General features: G+C 40.7%; 1 protein-coding gene across 1 annotated transcript in view; it reads left to right on the top strand.

The window, feature by feature from the left end:
- dock1 (dedicator of cytokinesis 1) overlaps positions 1–21,701 on the top strand; it is a 708,121-nt gene that overhangs the window by 104,058 nt on the left and 582,362 nt on the right. The window contains exons 12-14 of the mRNA XM_055150424.1: positions 7,463–7,542; positions 15,770–15,895; positions 16,343–16,467. Of these exons, the coding sequence (XP_055006399.1) occupies positions 7,463–7,542; positions 15,770–15,895; positions 16,343–16,467 (331 nt within the window). The remainder of the gene's footprint in view (positions 1–7,462; positions 7,543–15,769; positions 15,896–16,342; positions 16,468–21,701) is intronic.

Genomic DNA, 21,701 nt, shown 5'->3' with positions numbered 1-21,701 from the left:
GTGCCTTTTTTAAATTTTGATATTTTTATTCTCTCTGATTTATTTGCCCGGAAGTTCAGCTGCTAGAAGGACTTACCTGAAAAATTGTTGCAATTTTGTGGAAAAACAAGTCCTCTTCTTTTATAGCGATACATTTACTTTCAAGTCTTTAGAACAGGCATGTCCAAACTATGGCCCGTGGGCCAAATGCAGCCCTCTGACAAATTTTTTCTTGGCCCTCAGGCTTCCAGGAGAATTGGCCCAACAAAACATGCACTTATTTCAATTATTCACTGTACTGAGCACCAGTCTACAGCCCTCGATCAGCCTCTCTTCATCTGTGTTTAGATATGTGACCCTTAGTGAAAAAAGTTTGGACACCCCTGCTTTAGAAAGTCATTGTTGAACTTCATGACAAGAAAAAGGTAGCAGAAATAAACTTCGTTCACTTGACACCACAGAACTATAATAAAAATGACTTTTTATTATTTTATTATAGATCCCTGGTTGACACTGCAGCAGAACTTCTGGGGCAAATAAACCAAAGAGAATAAAATATCAAAATTAAAATGGGCACCGAGACAGTTTTTGATTAGTGTTATTTGAAATAAGCTTTAAATTAAATATTGGAAACAGAGGTCAAAATCTGTTTTTTGCTTTTTTGTTTGACACTAAAGCAGAATAATCAAATGACAAACTGTTTTCTCATTTTATTGTTTTTCGTTCTTAATTGAAATTCAAAAGAACGAATGGAACATGGACTGATTACGCTTAACTGTTTGTGGATTCTCAAATTATATTAAAATTGATATTCTAAATAATAAATAATGTTGTTAAACTTATGTCAGTTCTAGCAAAAGCTTCAAAACACTATAAATAATATGTTATACAATATTTGTCCAGAGCTGACGCCTTATTTATTGTCTTTATTTTCAATTTTTAGATGTCAAAGCATTATTGGTTTATCATTGGTCAAAATACACATGAATCTAGAGAAGTGAAAACCATATTAACTGTTAAACTTGAATTTTTAACCTTTGAAAAATGTGTTCATTCATGATTTTGTTTATTTATTTGTTTGTTGCTAAATATTATATCATATATTTCAATAGTAATTTTACTTTAACTCTTAGTTCACATTGTCTTTTACAAGTATTAGATTCCAAACATGTTGTTAGTTAAAGGTTGTATGGAGGATTTTTTTTTGTTTCAAACTGTCAGTCAAAGATTAAAATACCATTACAGAGACGCAGCAGCTTTGTAATTATGATGACCAAAAAAAAAAAAGGACAAAAATCTATCAACTGTGGACGTGTTGAGGCCAGATAAACATCAGCCAATAGAAAACGAGGCTCCCTCATTTTCTATTGGCTGTTAGGTTGTCAGTCAAACTCCCTAGTATAACTGATTCGTCGGAGCGCGGGGATTACGTGGTTTACGCAGCGGTTCTTAGAGGCTTTTTCGAACTGTCGCTTCCTCGCATTTCGCACAAAGTTTGTCGCGACGGCGGACGAGAATCCACGACCGGTTCGCCACAAAGAAAGTCCGTTTTTGAGGTCGCTGAAAGAAGAAGAGAAGGGGAAAAGGAGCAAAGCCAAACTGAGGTGATTCTTGGAGACCTCGTCCAGCGATGGCGCGACCGAAGCAGACGAAGCGTCTAAAAACTGACGCGTCGGTCGGTGAATTACTTCTAGACAGGAAACTTCAACAGTAATTCTGAACGCGCACAAGGACTGTCGCTGTATTTCTCCTCCCTTAAAAAAATCCTCTATACAACCTTTAAGTTATGAAATTGCATGTATTTTGTTCAAAGTCTGTGTGGTTGTTTTGCCTGTTGAAGATCACACTCCCCATCATTGCATCATTTCATTTCATTCATTTGTAGTAGCATCAAAATCACTATTAACCACTGGTCACTTCACATTAAAGATGCACTGTGTAACTTTTCTGGTGGAGGGTCTGCCAGCTGTTTGTCTGCATGGAGATGTTTAAAGGTACAGTCTGGAATTTTGGACATAGGACGTCACTTCCTTGTGAACCAGAGTGTTGGAGACGTGTGGAGACACTTTTTAAAAAATTCCATCCAGTCCTTGTATTTGCAGAGGTCACTGGTGCTAGACTAGTGCATGTCAATGGCCATAGTTATCCTGCCACTAAAAACAGTCTTACCCACTCCACAAAACACCCGAAACAAAACAATTATTACACCAGACTGTTGATGTAAATGTCTGTGTTGATAGAATAATTTTAGAAGTAAAAACAGCCTTCTATTTGAAGGATTTATGTCTGAGCAGCAGCAGCGAGTTGTACTTCCAGATAGAAAGCTCGGCAGCGGCGGACTGATATATGAGAAAATAGTCCCTCAACATGTGACAATTCATGCGATGCAAGGTTAGTTTTATTTCAACCATTATCAACACAGACATTCACATCGACAGTCTGGTGTAATAATAGATTTTCTTCGGGTGTTTTGTGGAGTGGGTGAGACTGTTTTTAGTGGCAGGATAAATATGACCATTGACATGCACTAGTCCAGCACCAGTGACCTCTGCAAATACAAGGACTGGATGGAATATAAAAAAAAAAAAGTGTCTCCACACGTCTCCAACACTCTGGATCACTAGGAAATGAGGTCCTATGTCCAAAATTCCAGACTGTCCCTTTAAGGCTTTGCTTGGATTTTTCAGCAGTGTGGCATTCTTACTTTGAGCAGGTCGCTTCTTCATAGAGCTTGTGTCACCTACTCGTCTCCATGGACATACAGTAGATCTGAAAAGTTGCGTAGTGGGCCTTTAAAGGTGTACTGCGTAACTTTTCTGGTGAAGGATCTGCCGTCTACTTATCTCCATGGAGACATTAAACAGCTCTACCTCACAATTATTCAATTACAGGTGGTTTTTTAGACTAGGGATGTAACAATAACCAAAATATCGTGATATCGTATCATTAAAGTTTTCACAATAATATCGTGGACCATCACAATATATCAAATTACAAGTCTCTTTGCTTAAATTAAGACTTATGGTGCAGCAAAAGCAAAAAAAAAAAGACAGAGGGAACTACGTAGACCAGGGGTGTCGAGCTCATTTTGGTCCGGGGGCCGTATCCAACTGACTTTGATCTCAAAGGGGCCGGATCAGAAAACTCATGTCATATAAACCCCAAAAATAACAATAAGTTCAAATATTTGTGCAGACAAACACAAATCTATTACAGAAATCTTTTTTAATTGATGAACTCTTTCTTATTATAAGTTTATAATATTATGAACAACCTGAAACTTTAAGAAAAATTCAATTTCAACACAAAGTTTTAACATGAACTTGTATGCAAACAGGAATAAGTCAATTTTTCTTGGAAAATCCTGCACTTGGCTCCACTTTTCTCATTTTTGACATTTTTCTGATGAGGGTGTCACGGTCAACAGTCAAAACGATCGTCCTTTAAGAGCGTTTGGAAAGAGACAAGTCTTCATTTGTGCTGCTCTGGTGGGAGGGGCCACGTACAGAGACGCTGGAGACGCTGCTGTGATAAACACCACAGAAAATTAACAAGATTTTAATAGAAAATATAATTACAATATTTTAGTAGAAAATCACCCAAGGGCCACATTAAAAGTCTTGGAGGGCCGGATCTGGCCCCTGGGCCTTATGTTTGACACCTGTGACGTAGACCATGATCCTTCGCTACATTTTAGTGCAGACTACAAGAAGAAATAACACTTCTAAGCACTTTTAAGTCTTCGTTCTTTGGATTAAGTCTTGTCAAGGCATTTTAAGAGGAAAAAAGTAGAATATTAACAGTTTTAGCCTCCACAAAATATCGCAATAAATATACCGTGAGATGTATATCGTGAAAATATCGTACCGAGAGATTTGGATATCGTTACATCCCTAATCGTGAGCTTCCCCATCATAATATCGTGAGCTTTCCCCTCGATATCGCAATAAATATCGTACCGACACAGACGTTCTGACTGTGAGCGGGGTCGCCTCTCCACAGATCTGACCTGTAACCTGGTCCGATTTGGTCTCCCGTGGAAAAAAGTTTAAATTTCATCCTGTGAAACATCCCAAACAAAGCGATACCACCTCCACAGAGAAAAGCATTTGATGGACTCTCCGCTAGACAAGTTACGCAATGCCACTTTCTTTTTAAGCTTTTCTACTTTTTCTTTGGCTTAAATTGTCTGAGACGGACACAACAAAATAAAAAAGCTGTGGTTGAATTTGTGTATTTATTCCTTGTGCGGAATTTAATTAAAAAAGTGCACCAGCTCTGAACCAGTCCTAACAACGAACCTTAAAGAAGAAGACGCAAAAATGGACTAAATACAGTTTCATTTCAACATTCTGGGGTTTTATAGTTTGTGTTTTGGGCCAGGACGAACTTTAGCTCCTACAGCCGCACAAAATCACATCATTTTTTTTTTACTAAACAATGAATTCTTTGTGTTTCTGTCACTACCCATCCTGCCTCACTGTCCACCGCTAACAAGTGCTCTGTGTCTGGTAGGGTGCGTTCACGGGACGTAGGAATTTTCTAAGATGATTCATAGTTTTCAGATTCGTTTCAGGTTTGATTTCTGTGGTGGAATTTGCTGTTTTAATTGTCGGATTACAGATTTTTTGACCTGGTTTGTGGTTCATATTTCTGTAATTACTTTGTCTGTTCATTTGAAACTAAAACTAGTACAAAGTTCAGCGACAAAATGGAAATATTTGGCTTCGTTTTCAACCTTAAAGATGTTACTAGTCGTCTGTTAAAGCCAATCTCAAACAAATAATGATAAAGTGAATCTATTCTGGATCGTAAAGTGTGTGTTTGTTTCTTTAAAAACAGCAAATCCTCCATAGAGTTTTATAAATGTGATTGAAAATTTTACATCAAATTCAAGTCAAATTGTTGAACGTGAACGCAACCTATTGGCATCACTCTTCCATCTCTCTCCCCCTCTCTCCCTCTCCTCTATCTCCTCTATCTCTTTTTCACTCTCCCCCTCTTTCTCCTCTCCTCTCTCTCTCTCTCCTCTCTCCTCCCCCTCTCTTTTTCTTTCTGTACCTTCCTCTCTCTCGAACGCCTCCTCCCTCCTTCTTCTCTTTCCATCTCTCTCCCTCTTCTCCCTCCCTCAATCTCGCTCTTTCTTCTTATTCTCTACCCTCTTCTCTCCTTCCCCTCTCTTTCTCTCTCTCCCCCTTTCTTTCTCTCTCTCTTCTCTCTCTTTTCTCTCTCTCATTCCCTCCAACACTGTCCCCCTCTCTTTTTCTTTTTCTACCTTTCTTCTGTCCTCCTCTCTCTCTCCCCCTCTCCTCTCTTTTCTCTTCTCTTCTCTCACTGTCTCTCTCTCTCTCTCTCTCTTTCTCTCTCCCCCTTTCTTTCTCTTTCCTTTCTTTCCCTCTTTCTCTCCTCTTTCCTCCCTCTCTCCTCTCCTCCCTTCTCTCTCTCTTCCTCTTCTCTCTCTCTCCTCTCCCTTCTCTCCTCTCTCTTCTCTCTCTCTCCCTTCTCTTCTCTATCTCTCCTCTCTCCCTCTTTCTCTCTCTCTGCTCTCTCCCTCTTTTCTCTCTCTCTCATTTCCTCTCTCTCTCTCTCTCTCTCTCTCTCTCTCTCTCCTCTCTCTCTCTCTCTCTCTTCTCTTTCTCCCTCTCTCCCTCTCTCTTCTCCCTCTCTTCCTCTCTCCCTCTTTCCTCTCTTCTCTCTCCTCTCCTCTCTCCTGCTCTCTCCCTCTTTCCTCTCTCTCTCCCTCTCTCTCTCCCTCTCTTCTCTCCCCTCTCTTTCTCCTTCCCTCTCCCTCTCTCTCATCTTCCTCTCTCTCTTCTTTCCTCTCTCTCTCTTCCTCTCTCCCTCTCTCTCTCTCTCTTCTCTTCCCTCTCTCCCTCTCTTCCTCCTCTTCTCTCCCCTCTCTCCTCTCCCTTTTCTCTTCTTCTCTTTCTCTCTCTCTCTCTCCTCTCTCTTTCTCCTCTCCTCCTCTCTCTCTCCTCTTCTCCCTCTTTTCCCTTTTTCTCCTCTCTCACTCTCCCTCTCTCTTTCTCTCTCCTCTCTCTCTCTCTCTCTCTCTCTCCTTCTTTCCCATCTTCCTCTCTCCCTCCTTCTCATCTTCCTCTCTCCCTCTTTCTCTCCTTCTCTCCCCTCTTTCCCTCTCTCACTTTCCTTCCTCTCTCTCTCTCTCTCCCCCTCTCTTTCTCTCCCTCTTCTCGCCCTCTCTCTCCTTTCCCATCTTCCTCTCTCCCTCTTTCTCTCCTGCTCTCCCTCTTCTCGCCCTCTTTCTCTCTCTCCTTCTTTCCCATCTTTTTCTCTCCCTCTTTCTCTCCTGCTCTCCCCTCTTCCTCTCTCTCCCCCCCCCTTTCTCTTCCCTCTCTCCCTCTTTCTCTCTCCTTCTTTCCCATCTTCCTCTCTCCCTCTTTCTCTCCTGCTTCTCCCTCTTTGCCTCTCTCACTCTCCTTCCTCTCTCTCTCTCCCCCCTCTCTTTTCCTTCCCCCTCTCCCTCTCTCTCATCTTCCTCTCTCTCCTTGTTTCCTCCTCTTTCTCTCTTTCTCTCCCTTCCCTCCCCCCTCTCTTCTTTTTTTCCCCCTCCCTCTCTTCCTCACTCTTCTTCTCTCCCCCTCTCTCCTTCTTTCCCACTCTCTCTCTTCTCTCTCCTCTCTCCCTCTCTTTCTTCCTATTCTCTCCCTCTTCCTTTCCCCCCCTCTCACTCTCCCTCCCTTCTCTTTCTCTTCCCTCTTTCCCTCTCTCTCTCTCCCCCTTCTCTCTCCCTCCTCTCCTCTCTTCTCTCTCCTCTCTCTCTTCTCCTCTCTTCTCTCTCTCTCTCCTTCTTTCCCATCTTCTTTCTCTCCCTCTTTCTCTCCTGCTCTCCCCTCTTTGCCTCTCTCACTCTCCTTCCTCTCTCTCTCTCCCCTCTCTCTTTTCCTTCCCCTCTCTCCCTCTCTCTCCTCTCCTCTCTCTCTCTCTTTTCCTCTCTTCTCTCTCTCTCTCTCCTCCCTCTCTCTCCTCCTCTCTCTCTCCCATCTTCTCTCTCTCCCTCTTTCTCTCCTGCTCTCCCTCTTCCCTCTCTCTCTCTCTCTCTCTCCTTCTTTCCCATCTTTCTCTCTCCCTCTTTCTCTCCTGCTCTCCCCTCTTTGCCTCTCTCACTCTTCTTCCTCTCTCTCTCTCTCCCCCCCTTTCTCTTCCCTCTCTCCCTCTTTCTCTCTCCTTCTTTCCCATCTTCCTCTCTCACTCTCCTTCCTCTCTCTCTCTCCCCTCTCTTTTCCTTCCCCCTCTCCCTCTCTCTCATCTTCCTCTCTCTCTTGTTTCCCCTCTTTCTCTCTCTCTTTCCCCTCCCTCTCTTCCTCACTCTGTCTTCTCTGCCCCCTCTCTCCTTCTCTCTCTCTCTGTTTCACCCGTCTGTCGCCCTCTCGCCCGCCCGTCTGTCCCGTTGTGGTCACTGCAGGCTTGCGCTGGATGACGCCATTCGCCACAAGCAGCTGAACCTGTCCCGTTTTTCACCCAGGGTCGCCGGGGAGAGCGACTTCCTGCAGAGCGTCATCAACAAAGTCATCACCGCCAAAGAGGTCAACCACAAGGGACAAGGTACAGGCTCCACACGACCAGCAAATACACTTAAAACTATAAGAGTCATTTGTTTTTTTTCACCTCCCAAAAATTAAGACGGCAGATTAGATTAGATATAGATGTTAATTTCTCCATTTTGAGACAATACAGTCAATAAAATGTGTTTGGACCTGTCAACTCATTTAAATCAACACTGTATTAAAGAACACTTACTGTATTTTTTGGACTGTCTAAGTCACACCAGCCAAAAAATGCATAATGAAGAAGAAAAAAAAACATATATAAGTCACACCGGGCTATAACACTTTTTAGGGGAAATGTATTTAATAAAATCGGAGACCAGGAACCGACATTTCATCTTAAAAGTCAAGTTCTAGTAAAAACAATAGAACAGAGAACAACAGACTGTTAACGTCACATATGAACAGTTCTTCAGATAAACTATAACATAAAAAACAGAACAGAACAAGTTTAACAAACTCTCCATCTCACTCCAAATCACTAAATCCATTCAATTCTTCATCCTCGGTGTCACTTCTGAGCAACTCCACGACCTCCGGAGGTAAACAGAGCGCCGCTTCCTCTTCTGTGTCGCTGTCGTCAGACTCAGCATCAGTTCCAGTTAGAATTATTCCAGCCTTTCTGAATCCCGACAGGATGGTTTCTGTGTCCTTGAAGTCCAGACTTTATCCATCCATCCAATGACTTCCAGGAAATGTTGCATCCTCCCAGTGTCACAAGTTTCTCGCTCACTCCAAACTTTCTTTCTGCTGCTCGATTATCGTTTTCGGCTGCATATTTTGCTCCTTGCAACTTGTAATCTGCAAAATATGATTTTCTTTTTGCGGACATTTGTGTTCAGTCTTCTCAGTCGTCTTTATAAGTTTGTTTAAATGTTACATTTTCAGTGGTGCAGAAGTAATGGTGCGATCGACTGACATGATACAGACAGGACAGAGGCTCTTTCTGCAGGAGACATGCGCAGTAGAGCCAAGTGACAGTGGTACAGGAGGAACAGGAGCAGCAGATACTGACACACAAGACTAGAGCGCCCCCTCCAGGCTGTCAGTGTGAACATTTTAATATATAAGTCACACTGGAGTATAAGTTGTAGTAAACACCCAAACCATAAAAAAAGTGCGACTTATAGTTTGAAAAATACGGTACACTGTTTCACATTTATGCTCAATCTCTAGGTATTAGTTGACATTGTAAAACAGAATATAGACTGTAAACAACTTCATAATAAAATTTGGTTTATTGACTTCTTGTTCAGAATTGCAAATCTTAAGATTTAAAAAAAAAATGAAGTTGGGACTCAATTTTAGAAAGATAATTTGAAAAGCAAACTTAAATCTGAAGTGATTTTTTTTTTTACCTGGCTGTCCCTCCAACTTCTTAATCATTTTGATAAGTTTGATTTCAAATCGCTTGTCACATATTTGAGGATTGTAAACGTATTATGAGAGACGATTGAGGATTTCAGTATTGTTTGGTTAGTTTTAATAATCGTGAACAAAACAAAACCAAACAAAAAAAGCGATGTTTCTCCTCAAAAATAACTCTTACACCACAATTTCATCTTCTTGACGTCTCTAATTTCGATACAGTACAAATAACTCAAATAACTCATTATTCTTTGCCACATCCGCTGTCACTGTGATGTTATACCAAATAAGAAAGCATGATTTCTTCAAGCACGCCTCTTATATAACCTCTATAAATAATCTCCCCATCGCCATGACAACGCAGGAGATCAGGAAGTAAAGCAGCCCCTTAATTAAGAAGCATGCGTCTCTCGTCTCTCGTCTCTCGTCTCTTGTGCTTGACTGGGTTTTGTCAGTGCTTTGACATGTTAGTTTCACATTAGCTCCACATTAGCCGTGGCGGGGGTGAGCGCGTGAGACGGATGAACTTAAAATGTCATTTGAGACGAGGTCCACACTGAGAGAAACAGAAGACGCCCGCAGAGCCCGAATCTGTGTCTGTCTCGTATCAAAAGACTTCCGACAATAAGAGCGACATGGGGCCTGCGAAGAGACGCTTAATAAAGTTTTAAGGATCGAGAGAAGCGCTGGGTTTGATGTCTGGAGAAAACATTAAGCCCAGCGTCAAATACATCAAATAAAGCTTTTTAGACGGAAATTGTTAAAGGTGAACTGTGTACCGTATTTTTTGGACTATAAGGCGCACTTAAAATCCTTTCTCAAAAATCAACAGTGTGGTTTATAATCCGATGCGCCTTCTGTGAGTGTGTATACATGCACATCAATAACCCGGTTATTAGCCATACCCCGGTTATGTCAGTATTCGGGTTACTGCGTATACATGCGCACTGAGAAACCGGGACACTCATATCCGCGTATACATGATCAAATGGAGTATCCCGGTTTCTTGACATAATCTTACAAATGCGCATGCGCAAAAATTAACTTAAATCAATTTAATAAACCAGGAAAAATACAAACCGTGAGCTCCTTTATCATAAGAAGCTAAGGAGCTACGAGATCTCCCACAATCCACTGTGCAGATTCTTCATTAAAATCTTCTGCATAAATAAACTCAACTTTACAACATATAAACCATAAACACTAGAGCTACATCAGCCCGTTTGATCAGATCATTCAGCTGTGATCACATTTGTTTATGTTTTACAGAAACGAAACTTAAGGCCGTTTGGCTAATTAGCATAAACTGTTAGCGGCGATAAAAACAACTCGCTCCTTGCGCCGCTGATGCGTGATGTGTGTTATTTCTGTGACAGAAGAGGTGCTAATGATGGTAAGTGTGTTCCGTGCATATAGAGTATAGGAGATAGTTGTTGTTTTAGCTTTTCAGCGTCACACGAGTGCAGGTCGTACGAGTGCAGATTGTACGTGTGCAGGTTTAGCGCAGCTCTTTATTTTACAGTCATTTCACTCGTTTGGTCACTTTATTTATGTTGGTCAATTTATTTATGTGACTACTGTTGTGGTGAAAGGCTGGAAAGTGTCTTTTGGACGCATGCGCACTCAACTTTATGTTGCAGTAACCGGGGTACTGCGTATACATGCCACAAGTAACCCGGTTACTATCGGAATAAACCAGCTACAGTAACCCGGTTTCTAATAACCAGGATACTGCCATAACCGGAATACTGAAACCGGGTTACTGCGTATACATGCACCATGAAGAAACCGGGATACTCAAAAAACCCGATCATAACCGGGTTATTGATGTGCATGTATACGCACTCTGTATTAATTCTGGTTGTGCTTACTGACATCAGACCGATTTTATGTGGTACACGACGCTCAAAAATCGATCAAAATGTTTTAGTATGACTTTGGTAAACTACGAAGACGAAGACGATTGATTGTTGGAGCATTACACCTACCGTAGTCAGGAGTCTTGCGGGGTATAAAGTTAACATGAACCATCTCCAACGTGATAGAAGCACAGAACAGACTCACCACCAGTAGCACATCCTCTGTCACAGAGAGAACACTCATATTCCACTGAGTTGTGTGCTTTAATCCGACAGAAGCTGAACCGCATCAGCGCACAAGGAGCGAGCTGTTTTTTCAGCGCTTATAGTTTATGCAAATTAGTCATGTGGTTTTAAGTTTTGTTTCTGTAAAATGTAAACAAATGTGCACAAAGCTGTATTAAACACATTATTACTCAATGTATATTTGTGTCCTCCTCGAAGGAAATTAAAAAACAAGCTTAAATGATCCACCCACATTCACATTCATAATAAACGAATTACGTCACGATCTGCCAATGAATCATGGACGCCTGGACTAAAGGATCAGTCTCAATTGTCTGTTTGTTTCACTTTATGTATGAAAATAGACGAGAGAATTCAGCATTATTGATATTAGTCAAAGGTTTGGACACATCTCCTCATTTATTTATTTTTTCTTTGCGGAATTATGGAGTAAATAGAGAAAATTTAAATGACAAAACTAAATATTTGTTATATTTAATATTATAATTCCTCAAAGTAGCCAAACTTTGCCTTGTTTACAGCGCTGCAAACCGTTGGCTTTACGATGACGTCCTTTAAAATGGTTATCAAGTGCGTCTTTTGTGTGTGTTATGACTCTTAGTGTACATTTAATGCCTTACTGCATTCCAAGCAAACCAATAATACCTCAACTGCTTGCACCCTCTCATTTTAAGGTATAATAAGTAGAGATTGAAATTAAAAGTGTTTTTGCAAATCCATTGGGCAGGTCACATCGGGAAAAAAAAAAACAAACACTTAAATTTGTCTTTTTTTCTCCAAAGATATTATAGCAATTGATCGGAAATTTTATATGTACTTTTAAAAAAAATAATCGCTCCCTTTTGCTACATTTATTTATACAGTTATTTTGGACAGTGCATTTGTTCTATAATTTTGCATATCTAAAAAAAACTGCAATTTTACAATACTATAAAATATATATTTATTTTTTACACTCAGTACATTCAGCTCTTTACGCTCTAGTCCCTCTAGTCACTCAGTTCAAAGTGCACACTCACTCGAGTTGAGGATCAGTCTGTCTGTGCCTGAGTCTCGTGAGAATTCGGGGCTTGAGAAACTGCAGAAACCGCCACATCAGGAGGAACGAGCTCGATAAAAGTAAAAAAAAAAAAAAAAATCATTCTTCCCTGTGAGCCTCTGACGTTTAACTGTGCAGAAATACAGAAATAACCCGTGGAAGTCCTTTAGTTTCAGATCTATACTGTGTTCTCTCAAGCAGCTCTTCCACTTTTCACACCAGTTATTCAACCCCGGGACCCGAGAGCCGCTACAGAGACACACTAAAGACACGACAAATAAAGAGATGACGTTCAGACTGCAAGGCTTATTGCTCGATTTGGATTTTTTTGCGAGGTCGTTCATATTTCCAATTAAATGCGACTTGTATGTGATCTCCGGTGTGAACTATAAACGCCCCAAAAGTGTCCCGCAAGTGCACCACACAAATAGTCCAGTGAGATTCATTTGGTCTTCCGATACTTTATGTTACTAGGTTCTTTTTGCAGACCTAGAGTTTTGTTTCATACCTGACAGTTTCGACTGCTCGCTGCGGTCTTCCTCAGAGTGATCACGTGATGTTGCTGTGACGCGTCTGGTCAGCTGATTTAAAGAGTTTTTTTTTTAACACAATATCAACACACCAGTGAAACCGTACAGAAAACTCAGACAACTACTCATCCACCCGAAAGACAAAATAGAACCGGAGCATAAATGTAAGGTCATATACGAAATACCCTGCATGTCCTTCAATAAAACAAACATCGGGGAAACAGGAAAGGCGTTCAGTAAACGATAAAAGGAACATAGAACAGATTGCGAGAAGAAAACAGCGAAGGCGAAACACGAGCAACAAAACACAAAGCAGAACAGGAACAACTCAAATTGGCCATTTCTGACCATTGTAAAAGAGATATTATGGACTGGGATGCAGAAAACATCACTGGGACAGAGGAAAACAAACATCGCCGCTGGATTAAAGAAGCAATCGAAATACATGGGACTATAAACCGGGACGAGGGGGCTTTTTTACTCTCACACACCTGGGATACTGTCCTGAGGAAGTCGGACTGCAGATGGCGCTGTCGTCCTGCCTCCACCGGTAGGAAGACGGCGCCAAAACCTGTTTAAATCAGCTGAGCGGACACGTCACAGCAACATCACGTGATCCACTCTGAGGAAGACGCTAGTGAGCGGTCGAAACTGTTAGGTCTGAAACTAAACTCTAGGTCTGCAAAAAGAACCTAACAACATGACGTCGCACAAAGCCAGCATGGTCAGGGTTTACGGAAGTTGTCTAAACGCTGAGCTTGTCTCCAAAATACGGTCCAGTTCTTCATAAAATTGGACAGGTTACACGTCCACGGCTGCTTGGTTTGTTTGAGTCTTTAGTCTCCTTGGATTTGGCTCCCAGGCTCGTTATTTTTCGTTGACATTGGAGCCAGGACCGTCCATTTCAGAAACCGCCCAGTTCCAGTAAGACTCATCCAATTTGGCCTGAATACAGCGATCCCCCCAAATATGAATAAACTCTCTAAACTCACTTTCCCTCCATTGACTAGACTCCGAGCCTGACGTGTAGGTGGGATGAATGTGACCTGACCGTTCAGACTGAAGTTGCATGGCAAAAGTTCAGATATGTATCGGTTTTAGGAGCACATATCCAAGTGGTCTGTGTCATTCAGACTGTCACTAAAGGTTGTATAGAGGATTTTCCAAGGAACGAGAAATCCAGCGACTGTTTGTCCTTTTTCAAATGTTGCGCATGCGTGAAACCCCCCCCCTCCCCTACAGCTCCTACGTAGAAACGCCTCCTCCCGCCTCCTCCTTACGCCAGAAACAGGTTTTGTTTACAGCCGGTGCTGCACATGACTTGTAAACAACTAACTACAGTGTTGGTTAGGCAAGACGGAGAAGTGAGGAGCGGGGGGAGCGGGTGTGCGGACATTTTGTGCGCGGACGAGAAGTTAGGAGCAGGGAGAAGAACGGAGCAGGGAGAGAGGAGAGGAGAGGGGAGGGGTGTGCGGAGATTCCGTGCCCGGAGAAGTGAGGAGCAGGGGAAGAGTGGATCGGGCAGCGGGGACAGGAGCAGGAAAGGGGTGCAGAGAAGGTTGCGCGGAGATTCAGTGCGAATGAACTAGCTACAACACGCAGCAGCAAGCGGACTCTTTCTTTGCCTTGAAAATTACGTTTTCAGACATAGGATATCGCTTTCGTGTCCTGAAAAACGTTTGACTAGCTCTTGGAAATAAAGTACGTTTTCATAATAAGCAGAAGTTTCCTGTCCAGGAGTAATTTGTGGACCAGTGCGTCAGTCTTTAGACCCTGCGTCTGCTTCAGTCGCGCCATCGCTGGAATGAATCTACAAGAATCACCTTAGTTTGGCTTCGCTGCTTTTCCCCTTGTCTTCTTCTTTCAGCGACCTCAAAAACGGACTTTCTTTTGCGGCGAACTGCTCCTGGATTCTTGTCGCCATTGCAACAAACTTTGTGCGAACTGCAAGGAAGATATAGGTCAAAAAAAGCCACTAAGAACTGTTGCGTTGGTGGAGTAAACAGCGTCTGTGCGTCTTGCGTCTGTGGACTGCGTGACAGTCGTACGTAAACCACGTACCGGCGGCGCGCAGGCAAGTCAGTTACGCTAGAAACGTAGGAAGATTGATTGACAGCCTGTCAGCTCACAGATAACGAGGCAGTGTCGTTATCTATTGGCAAATGTTTAGCCCCACCACGTCCAGAGTTGATGAATTTTTATTCTCTTTTTTTGGTCATCATAATTACAAGGCTACTGCACCTCTATAATCTATCACTGACAACTTGAAACAAAAAAAAATCCTCCTTTTCTGGTGGAGGGTCCATCAAATGCTTTTTCTTCTTATTGTTATTTATTGTATTAAGCCTTTTTATGTTCGTGGAATCCCAAACCAGACCAAGTTACAGGTCAGATCTGTGGAGAGGCGACCCCGCTCACAGTCGGAATCCCTCCTTTTTGAGGTATTTTTGAGCTGTAAAACCACCTGTAATTGAATAAATGTAAGGTAGAGCTGTTTAAAATCATACTGTGGAACATTCCAGGCAGAGCAATGATGTATCCATAGAAACAAGCAGGTAACAGACAATAGGTGAGATGATCTGTGGTGTTAAAAAGTCTCTCAAATATAAAATTAAAGTCACAAGTTGGGCTGGGTATCATTAAGAAGTTGCCGATACGATACATACCTCGATACATTGGCCACGATACAATACGTTTTTCGATACAGCGCGCTTTCGATTCAATGTGATTCAATATATTTCAAATCGATTCAATATGGTTTGGAGAAAAAACAAAGGCTGAATCATGGCTGTGATACTAAAAAATCCACTAAATTTGTGCAAAGTTAACACGAAAAACACCCATTTTACTCATCAAAACGGTGAAAATGTCAACACAATTAAAGTAAAATATACCAAAAACTACTCTCGATGCAGCAGCCCATGATATCAATACTGTATCATCACATTAAACGGTACGATATATCGATATTTCAATATTTTTGCACACCTCAAGTCACAAGTGAGCAAGTATCAGCCAACACTTTTATCGGTTCTAAGATATCAGTTTAGCCAATATCCAGTTTTTGTGTGTAAATTGGTGAATTAAGGTGAAATACTGGCCCAAAAATGTCTCATAATATTTTGAAAAAGCTGTTCTGAAGTTGAAGTGATAAATAACAGATGATCTCCTCTTGTGTCTCAGGTCTGTGGGTGACTCTGAAGCTTCTCCCCGGAGACATTCATCAGATCAGGAAAGACTTTCCTCACCTGGTCGACCGCTCCACCGCTGTGGCTCGTAAAATGGGCTTCCCAGAGATCATCATGCCAGGTTTGACTCTACACACGGTCCATCCTAGATCCTCTACACACTTTTAGATTTAATATAATAGATGTTCACGTTGAAAAAATATAAAGAAATAAAATAGAAAGTAGAACCTTAACTTGGTTGTGATTAAAAAACATCTTGGACCTTACTTGTAGGGCTGCAAATTTAAAATTCTAGTTCAAATAATGACAAATATTTATAAGTTACATAATGTCCCCTACAAATGACTTAATGACTTGCCTCAGTGGATTCATTTACATATAAAACCTGTTTTCGGAGTTTAGGTCCTTACAAACATATTCTAACCATTAAGATATTATGATACAGTCTTGATAAAATATTTAGTTGTGCATGATGTCTTGCACATTTTTATTTTATTTAACTTTCACATTTGTCACTGGAGAAATGGCAGATGGAGAATAACCTTGAAATGTGTGTTTTCTTCTATAGGTGACGTGAGGAATGACATCTACGTGACTCTGGTCCAGGGAGACTTCGACAAAGGAAGTAAAACCACCCCGAAAAACGTGGAGGTGACGATGACTGTTTACGACGAGGACGGCAAGAGACTGGAGGTACAGTACTGCAGATCTGTGAGGGGTTTAACAGAGACCTTTAAGAGAAAAACTCCTGCTGAGTATTCTTTTTTTTTTCACTGTGGAAAACCCAAATACATTCTATAACTTTATTTTCTTACAGCTTTTACAATACCTATATAGTACAGTTATAATAATGGCCAATAACCTAATAATTTTATATGTAATAAGTCCAAAGAAAAACCTCCAAAGATCTAAACCAGGTCTATAATGGGACTATTCCATGTCTAATCTAGGACTAAACCAGGTCTAAAAGTGGACTACTTCATTCCCACAGAAGATTTAAACAAGAAAACCAAAACAGGACAAAAAAAGTGGACAAAATTAACTCTAAATGAGGCAAATCCACAAAGGAGCTCACATACCAGCAGTGATACACGTACTACAGTTTGAGAAACAATGTCAAACTATAATAAGTCATTAAATTATTGCCTGATGAGGAACATTTTCTCTAATAATGTAATAACTGCAGCCAAGAATGTAGTAATTATTGTAAGATGTTTTTATGTTATCAGCCTGTTATTACATTATAGCTGTATTACATTTAAACTTGGCCAAAATGATTAAGTTTTTGACCACTGTTATATTACACGTTACACAGTGCTGTCAGAAGTATCAAAAATCAGATACTAATTCAGTTCGAAACTAGTATCGGATCTAAATATTCATTTGAGCAGGTATCGATACTAAAAAAGTCACATTCACAGGACAGAAATGAACCTTTCCTGAAGCTTTAGAATGATTTTGGGCTGTATCAGAACAAATATAAGAGCACACAGACTAGTATAAACCCATGGACCACTATTGAACCAACCTGGACCAGGGGATTACACAGATATAAAACCACATGGAAATATAAAAGAAAGTACTGTATTTTTTCAGGCTATGAGTCGCTCCAGAGTATAAGTTGAGAAAATAACTATCAGAAAAAGAACATATAAGTCACACTTTTTAATTTTAAAAATCAGAAACCAGGAACCGACATTTCATCTTGAAAGTCAAGTTCTAGTAAAAACAATAGAACAGAGAACAACAGACTGTTAACGTCACATATGAACAGTTCTTCAGATAAACTATAACATAAACAACAGAACAGAGCAAGTTTAACAAACTCTCCATCTCACTCCAAATCACTAAATCCATTCAATTCTTCATCCTCGGTGTCACTTCTGAGCAACTACACGACCTTCGGAGGTAAACAGAGCGCCGCTTCCTCTTCTGTGTCGCTGTCGTCAGACTCAGCGTCAGTTCCAGTTAGAATTATTCCGGTCTTTCTGAATCCCGACAGGATGGTCTCGGTGTCACTGAAGTCACTTAAATTAAAAATTGTTCAGTGGTACAGAAGTAATGGTGCGATCGACTGACATGATACAGACAGGACAGAGGCTCTTTCTGCAGGAGACATGCGCAGTAGAGACAAGTGACAGTGGTACAGGAGGAACAGGAGCAGCAGATACTGACACACAAGACTAGAGCGCCCTCTTGTGGCTGTGATTGTGAAAATTGTAATATATAAGTCGCACTGGAATCGCAGGACCACCCAAACAATTAAAAAATGTGTGACTTATGGTCCAAAAAATACGTTACCATTCTTTAATTAAAACCTTTCTAATTCCATGCAATCATGCAGGTGACATTCCACCTCGTGAAAGTTACGTACTTAATAGAAGTTGTGTGTACCATAGATTTGTGTTACTACTTACATTGGTCGTCACAGTTTTCCCTTTTACCTATTCTCACTTAAAGGTGCACTGTGTAACTTTTTGGTTGGGGCTTGTTTCTGTGGATATGCCTGGAATGTTCCACAGTATCACATTAAACACATTACTTTATTACCTCCGCCAAGGGGTTATGTTTTTGCCGGCGTTTGTCTGTTTGTTTGTTTGTTTGTCTCTTAGCAACATAACTCAAAAAGTTATGGACCGATTTTGATGAAATTTTCAGGATTTGTTGGAAATGTGAAAAGGAAGAACTGATTTCATTTTGGGGGTGATCCGGAAGAAATCCTGGATTCTGGATCACTTTGAAATTTTAGTTAACATTGTGGTAAATGGGGCCAAAAATTTTGTTTCTCAATATCTCGGTTAATTATTGACCAAACCCCATGAAATTTGACTCAGGGATGGACAATGGGATCCTCTTTCATATTCCAAAGGCTGATCCGGATCTGATCCAGAAGACTGATTTTATCGCAATTTATATAAAAAACGGGGGTAGTCCTTGGCGGTGCTTTTCTAGTATTTATTCTATTACAGGTAGTTTTACAGTTCAAAAATACCTAAAAAAACAAAAAACCCAAACACAGATCTGACCTGTAAGTTGATCTGGTTTGGTCTCCATGAAGATAAAAAGGTTTAATGCCATATTCTGAAACATTCCAGGCAAATCAGTAACAGGAAAGTTACACAGTGCAGCTTAAATAAACCAGTTCTTTGTATAAACCCTAAAAAGTGCACAATTAGCTGTTTCTGTTTTTTTTTTTATGTCTGGTGGCCTGGTCTTGTTTGGTGGACTGAGTTTGACCCAGCGCTGTCGTATAATGTTCCTTTCTCACTGTCAGACTAAAGACCCGGGGGACAGAGAAACTGCACAGTCAGCACCTCTGCTTTTGCATACAGATACTTTATACTGACTGTTGGGATGTTTGGGGCAGTCAGTCACTTTGCGGTAAATAAAACCAACCCAAAATCACTGGGGAAAGAATATTTGATGAATTACACTGTGTATTTATTTTGTCTTTTTACACAAACATATTCAGATTTCTAGTACATCTTCCTCGTTGTTTTTTGTGTGAGTTTGTGACGTTAGGACGGCAGTTTTTAGTCGACCGGGAATTTCCGACCACAACTTCTGTTTGCGTGTCAAATATTTTGCTCTATTGAAAAGTAATACTAAATGAATTGGACAAGCATATGTATATATCCAATCCACTTTATTTATAGAGCACATTTCACAAACAAACAGTTTCCCAAGTGCTGCACAAATACATAATAATAATATTGGTTTTACTGATTTAATTTATTTATTGGTTTATTTATTTCTATTCTATGATATAGTTTTATTTTTATATTTACTGGTTTTATATTATTTTACTAGTTTTATTACTTTAAGACTAGTATTATTTTAGTAATTTACTTTATCATCTTATTGTTGTTATTTTTTATGTATTTGTGCAGCACTTTGGAAACAGTTTGTTTGTGAAATGTGCTATAGAAATAAAGTGGATTGGATTGGATAATAAGAACAACAATAATAAAATGATAAAATAAACGCTCAGATTTAATCATACTAGACTTAAAACAATAAAACCAGTAAAATAACATAAGAGCGAAATCATAGAATAGCAATAAATAAATAAATAAATAACATCAATAAAGTACAATAAAAATAAATAAAAGACAGAGAGGACGTGTTGTTAAAAGCCAGAGAATAAAAGTGGGTTTTAAGATGAGACTTAAAACACTCATATAACATATAATAGCGGATAAACTACTTAAATATCACACTACCAGTCAAAATTGTAAACATCCATCTTATTCGGAGCCGGTTCGCAGGGGGCAGCATTCTGAGCAAGGACACTCAGACTTCCTTCACCCCAGACACTTCCTCCAGCTCCGCCCCAAGGTGTTCCCAGGCGAGAGACATAGACCCTCCAGCGTGTCCTGGGGCTTCCCTGGGGCCTCCTCCTGGTGGGACATGCCCAGAACAACACCTCAGGGAACAGACGCCCGAGCCACCTCAGTTGCTCAACTTGACATGGAGGAGGAGCGGCTCTACTCCGAGCTCCTCCCCTGTGACTGAGTTCCTCACCTTATCTCGTTTCGATCATTACCTAGAGCTCATGACCACAGATGAGGATAGGAATGTAGACTGGCCGGTAAATCGAGCGCTTTGTCTTTGGACTCCGCTCCCTCTTCACTGTAATGGTCCAATACAGTGACCACATCACTGCAGATGCGGCATCGATTGGAACTGGAGACACACTTTCTTTATTGTCATGACTATTTTCATTTTGTAGATTTTCACTGACGGCATCAAACCTGTGAAGGAATACACCATGTACCAAACAAGAAATAACTCAACCAAAATAACTCGAAACTTTCACTCGCTGCTTTGTTCTTTTAGCATTTCTTGACCTTGACAAGGCACGACAGTGAAGTGAAACCCATTTCAGAAGAGTTCATCACGAGGCTCAGTGAGAGATTGCCGAGGGTTTGTAGTGCTGTTAACAAAGCGAAGTGCGACTACTTTGAGAAAGTGGAATCTAAAATGTAGTTAGTTATTTGACTTTTTGATTTGCTCCATAATTCCATAAATCTTGCACGATATATTTCATGTCTTCCGAGTTTATCTAACATGTAAAGAGCAGTGAACATAAAGAAAAAGACTTGAATTTAAAGATGTGTATGAATAAATGCATCTGGACACTAAACAGAGAGTGCATGAAATGTGTTGTTTTGTTTATCAGACGCGGCCCCTCCTCCCGCTCCTCTGTGTTCTGTGCGTGAACACAGACTGATAATAGCGTCTGATTGGTCTGATGAGAAAGTCTGACTCTTGGGAGGGACCGTCTCAAACTGCCAATCAGAAATAAGCATAGTGGCTCCCCCCGGTCGCCTAAATTACATACATTATTGTAGATTCAGTGATTTGGCCCCGCAGGCAGAGGAAGTGTGCGTCTGTGATTACAATATGGATAAATACAGGTCTAGACAAACACAAAAAAGAGAGGTTAGGTTGTATCAGGTGATGAAGTGCTCCGTAAATAGGCAAAATATATATGCGTTTGGGTCATTTTTAAATAAATAAATGACTGAAAAAGAAGCATTCAAATGTTTACACTGAATTTGACAGTACCTGTAGACTCAGTTGGTTAAAGCAACCATCCAAAGGTCAGACAGCCTCTTGTACTTACACTGTTGTATTTACAGAAGGCAGAGATGTCCAGACTTTTTTCATTTTCATTGATGCATAGAAGGCCAAGGGCGCCAGCTAAAGTCTTCCATCGTCGGCTAAAGGTTAAATGGTCACATTTTTATACGGTGCTTTTCCGCCCTCAAGACACTGAAAGCTCTTTACATCAAGGAACCACTCGTCCATTCGCCTACACTTTCATTCACCAGTGTACATAGACACTGGGCGAAGAGGACCAACCTGTGGATCAAATATTCTGGTGGCGTCTATGCTTGTAGAACATTTTAAACCTGTGCATG

This window comes from Boleophthalmus pectinirostris, unplaced genomic scaffold, assembly GCF_026225935.1.
Source record: "Boleophthalmus pectinirostris isolate CB_2022bp ecotype Guang Dong unplaced genomic scaffold, ASM2622593v1 HiC_scaffold_14, whole genome shotgun sequence".
Classification (NCBI taxonomy): domain Eukaryota; kingdom Metazoa; phylum Chordata; class Actinopteri; order Gobiiformes; family Gobiidae; genus Boleophthalmus; species Boleophthalmus pectinirostris.
This window is presented reverse-complemented; position numbering and strand designations above follow the sequence as displayed.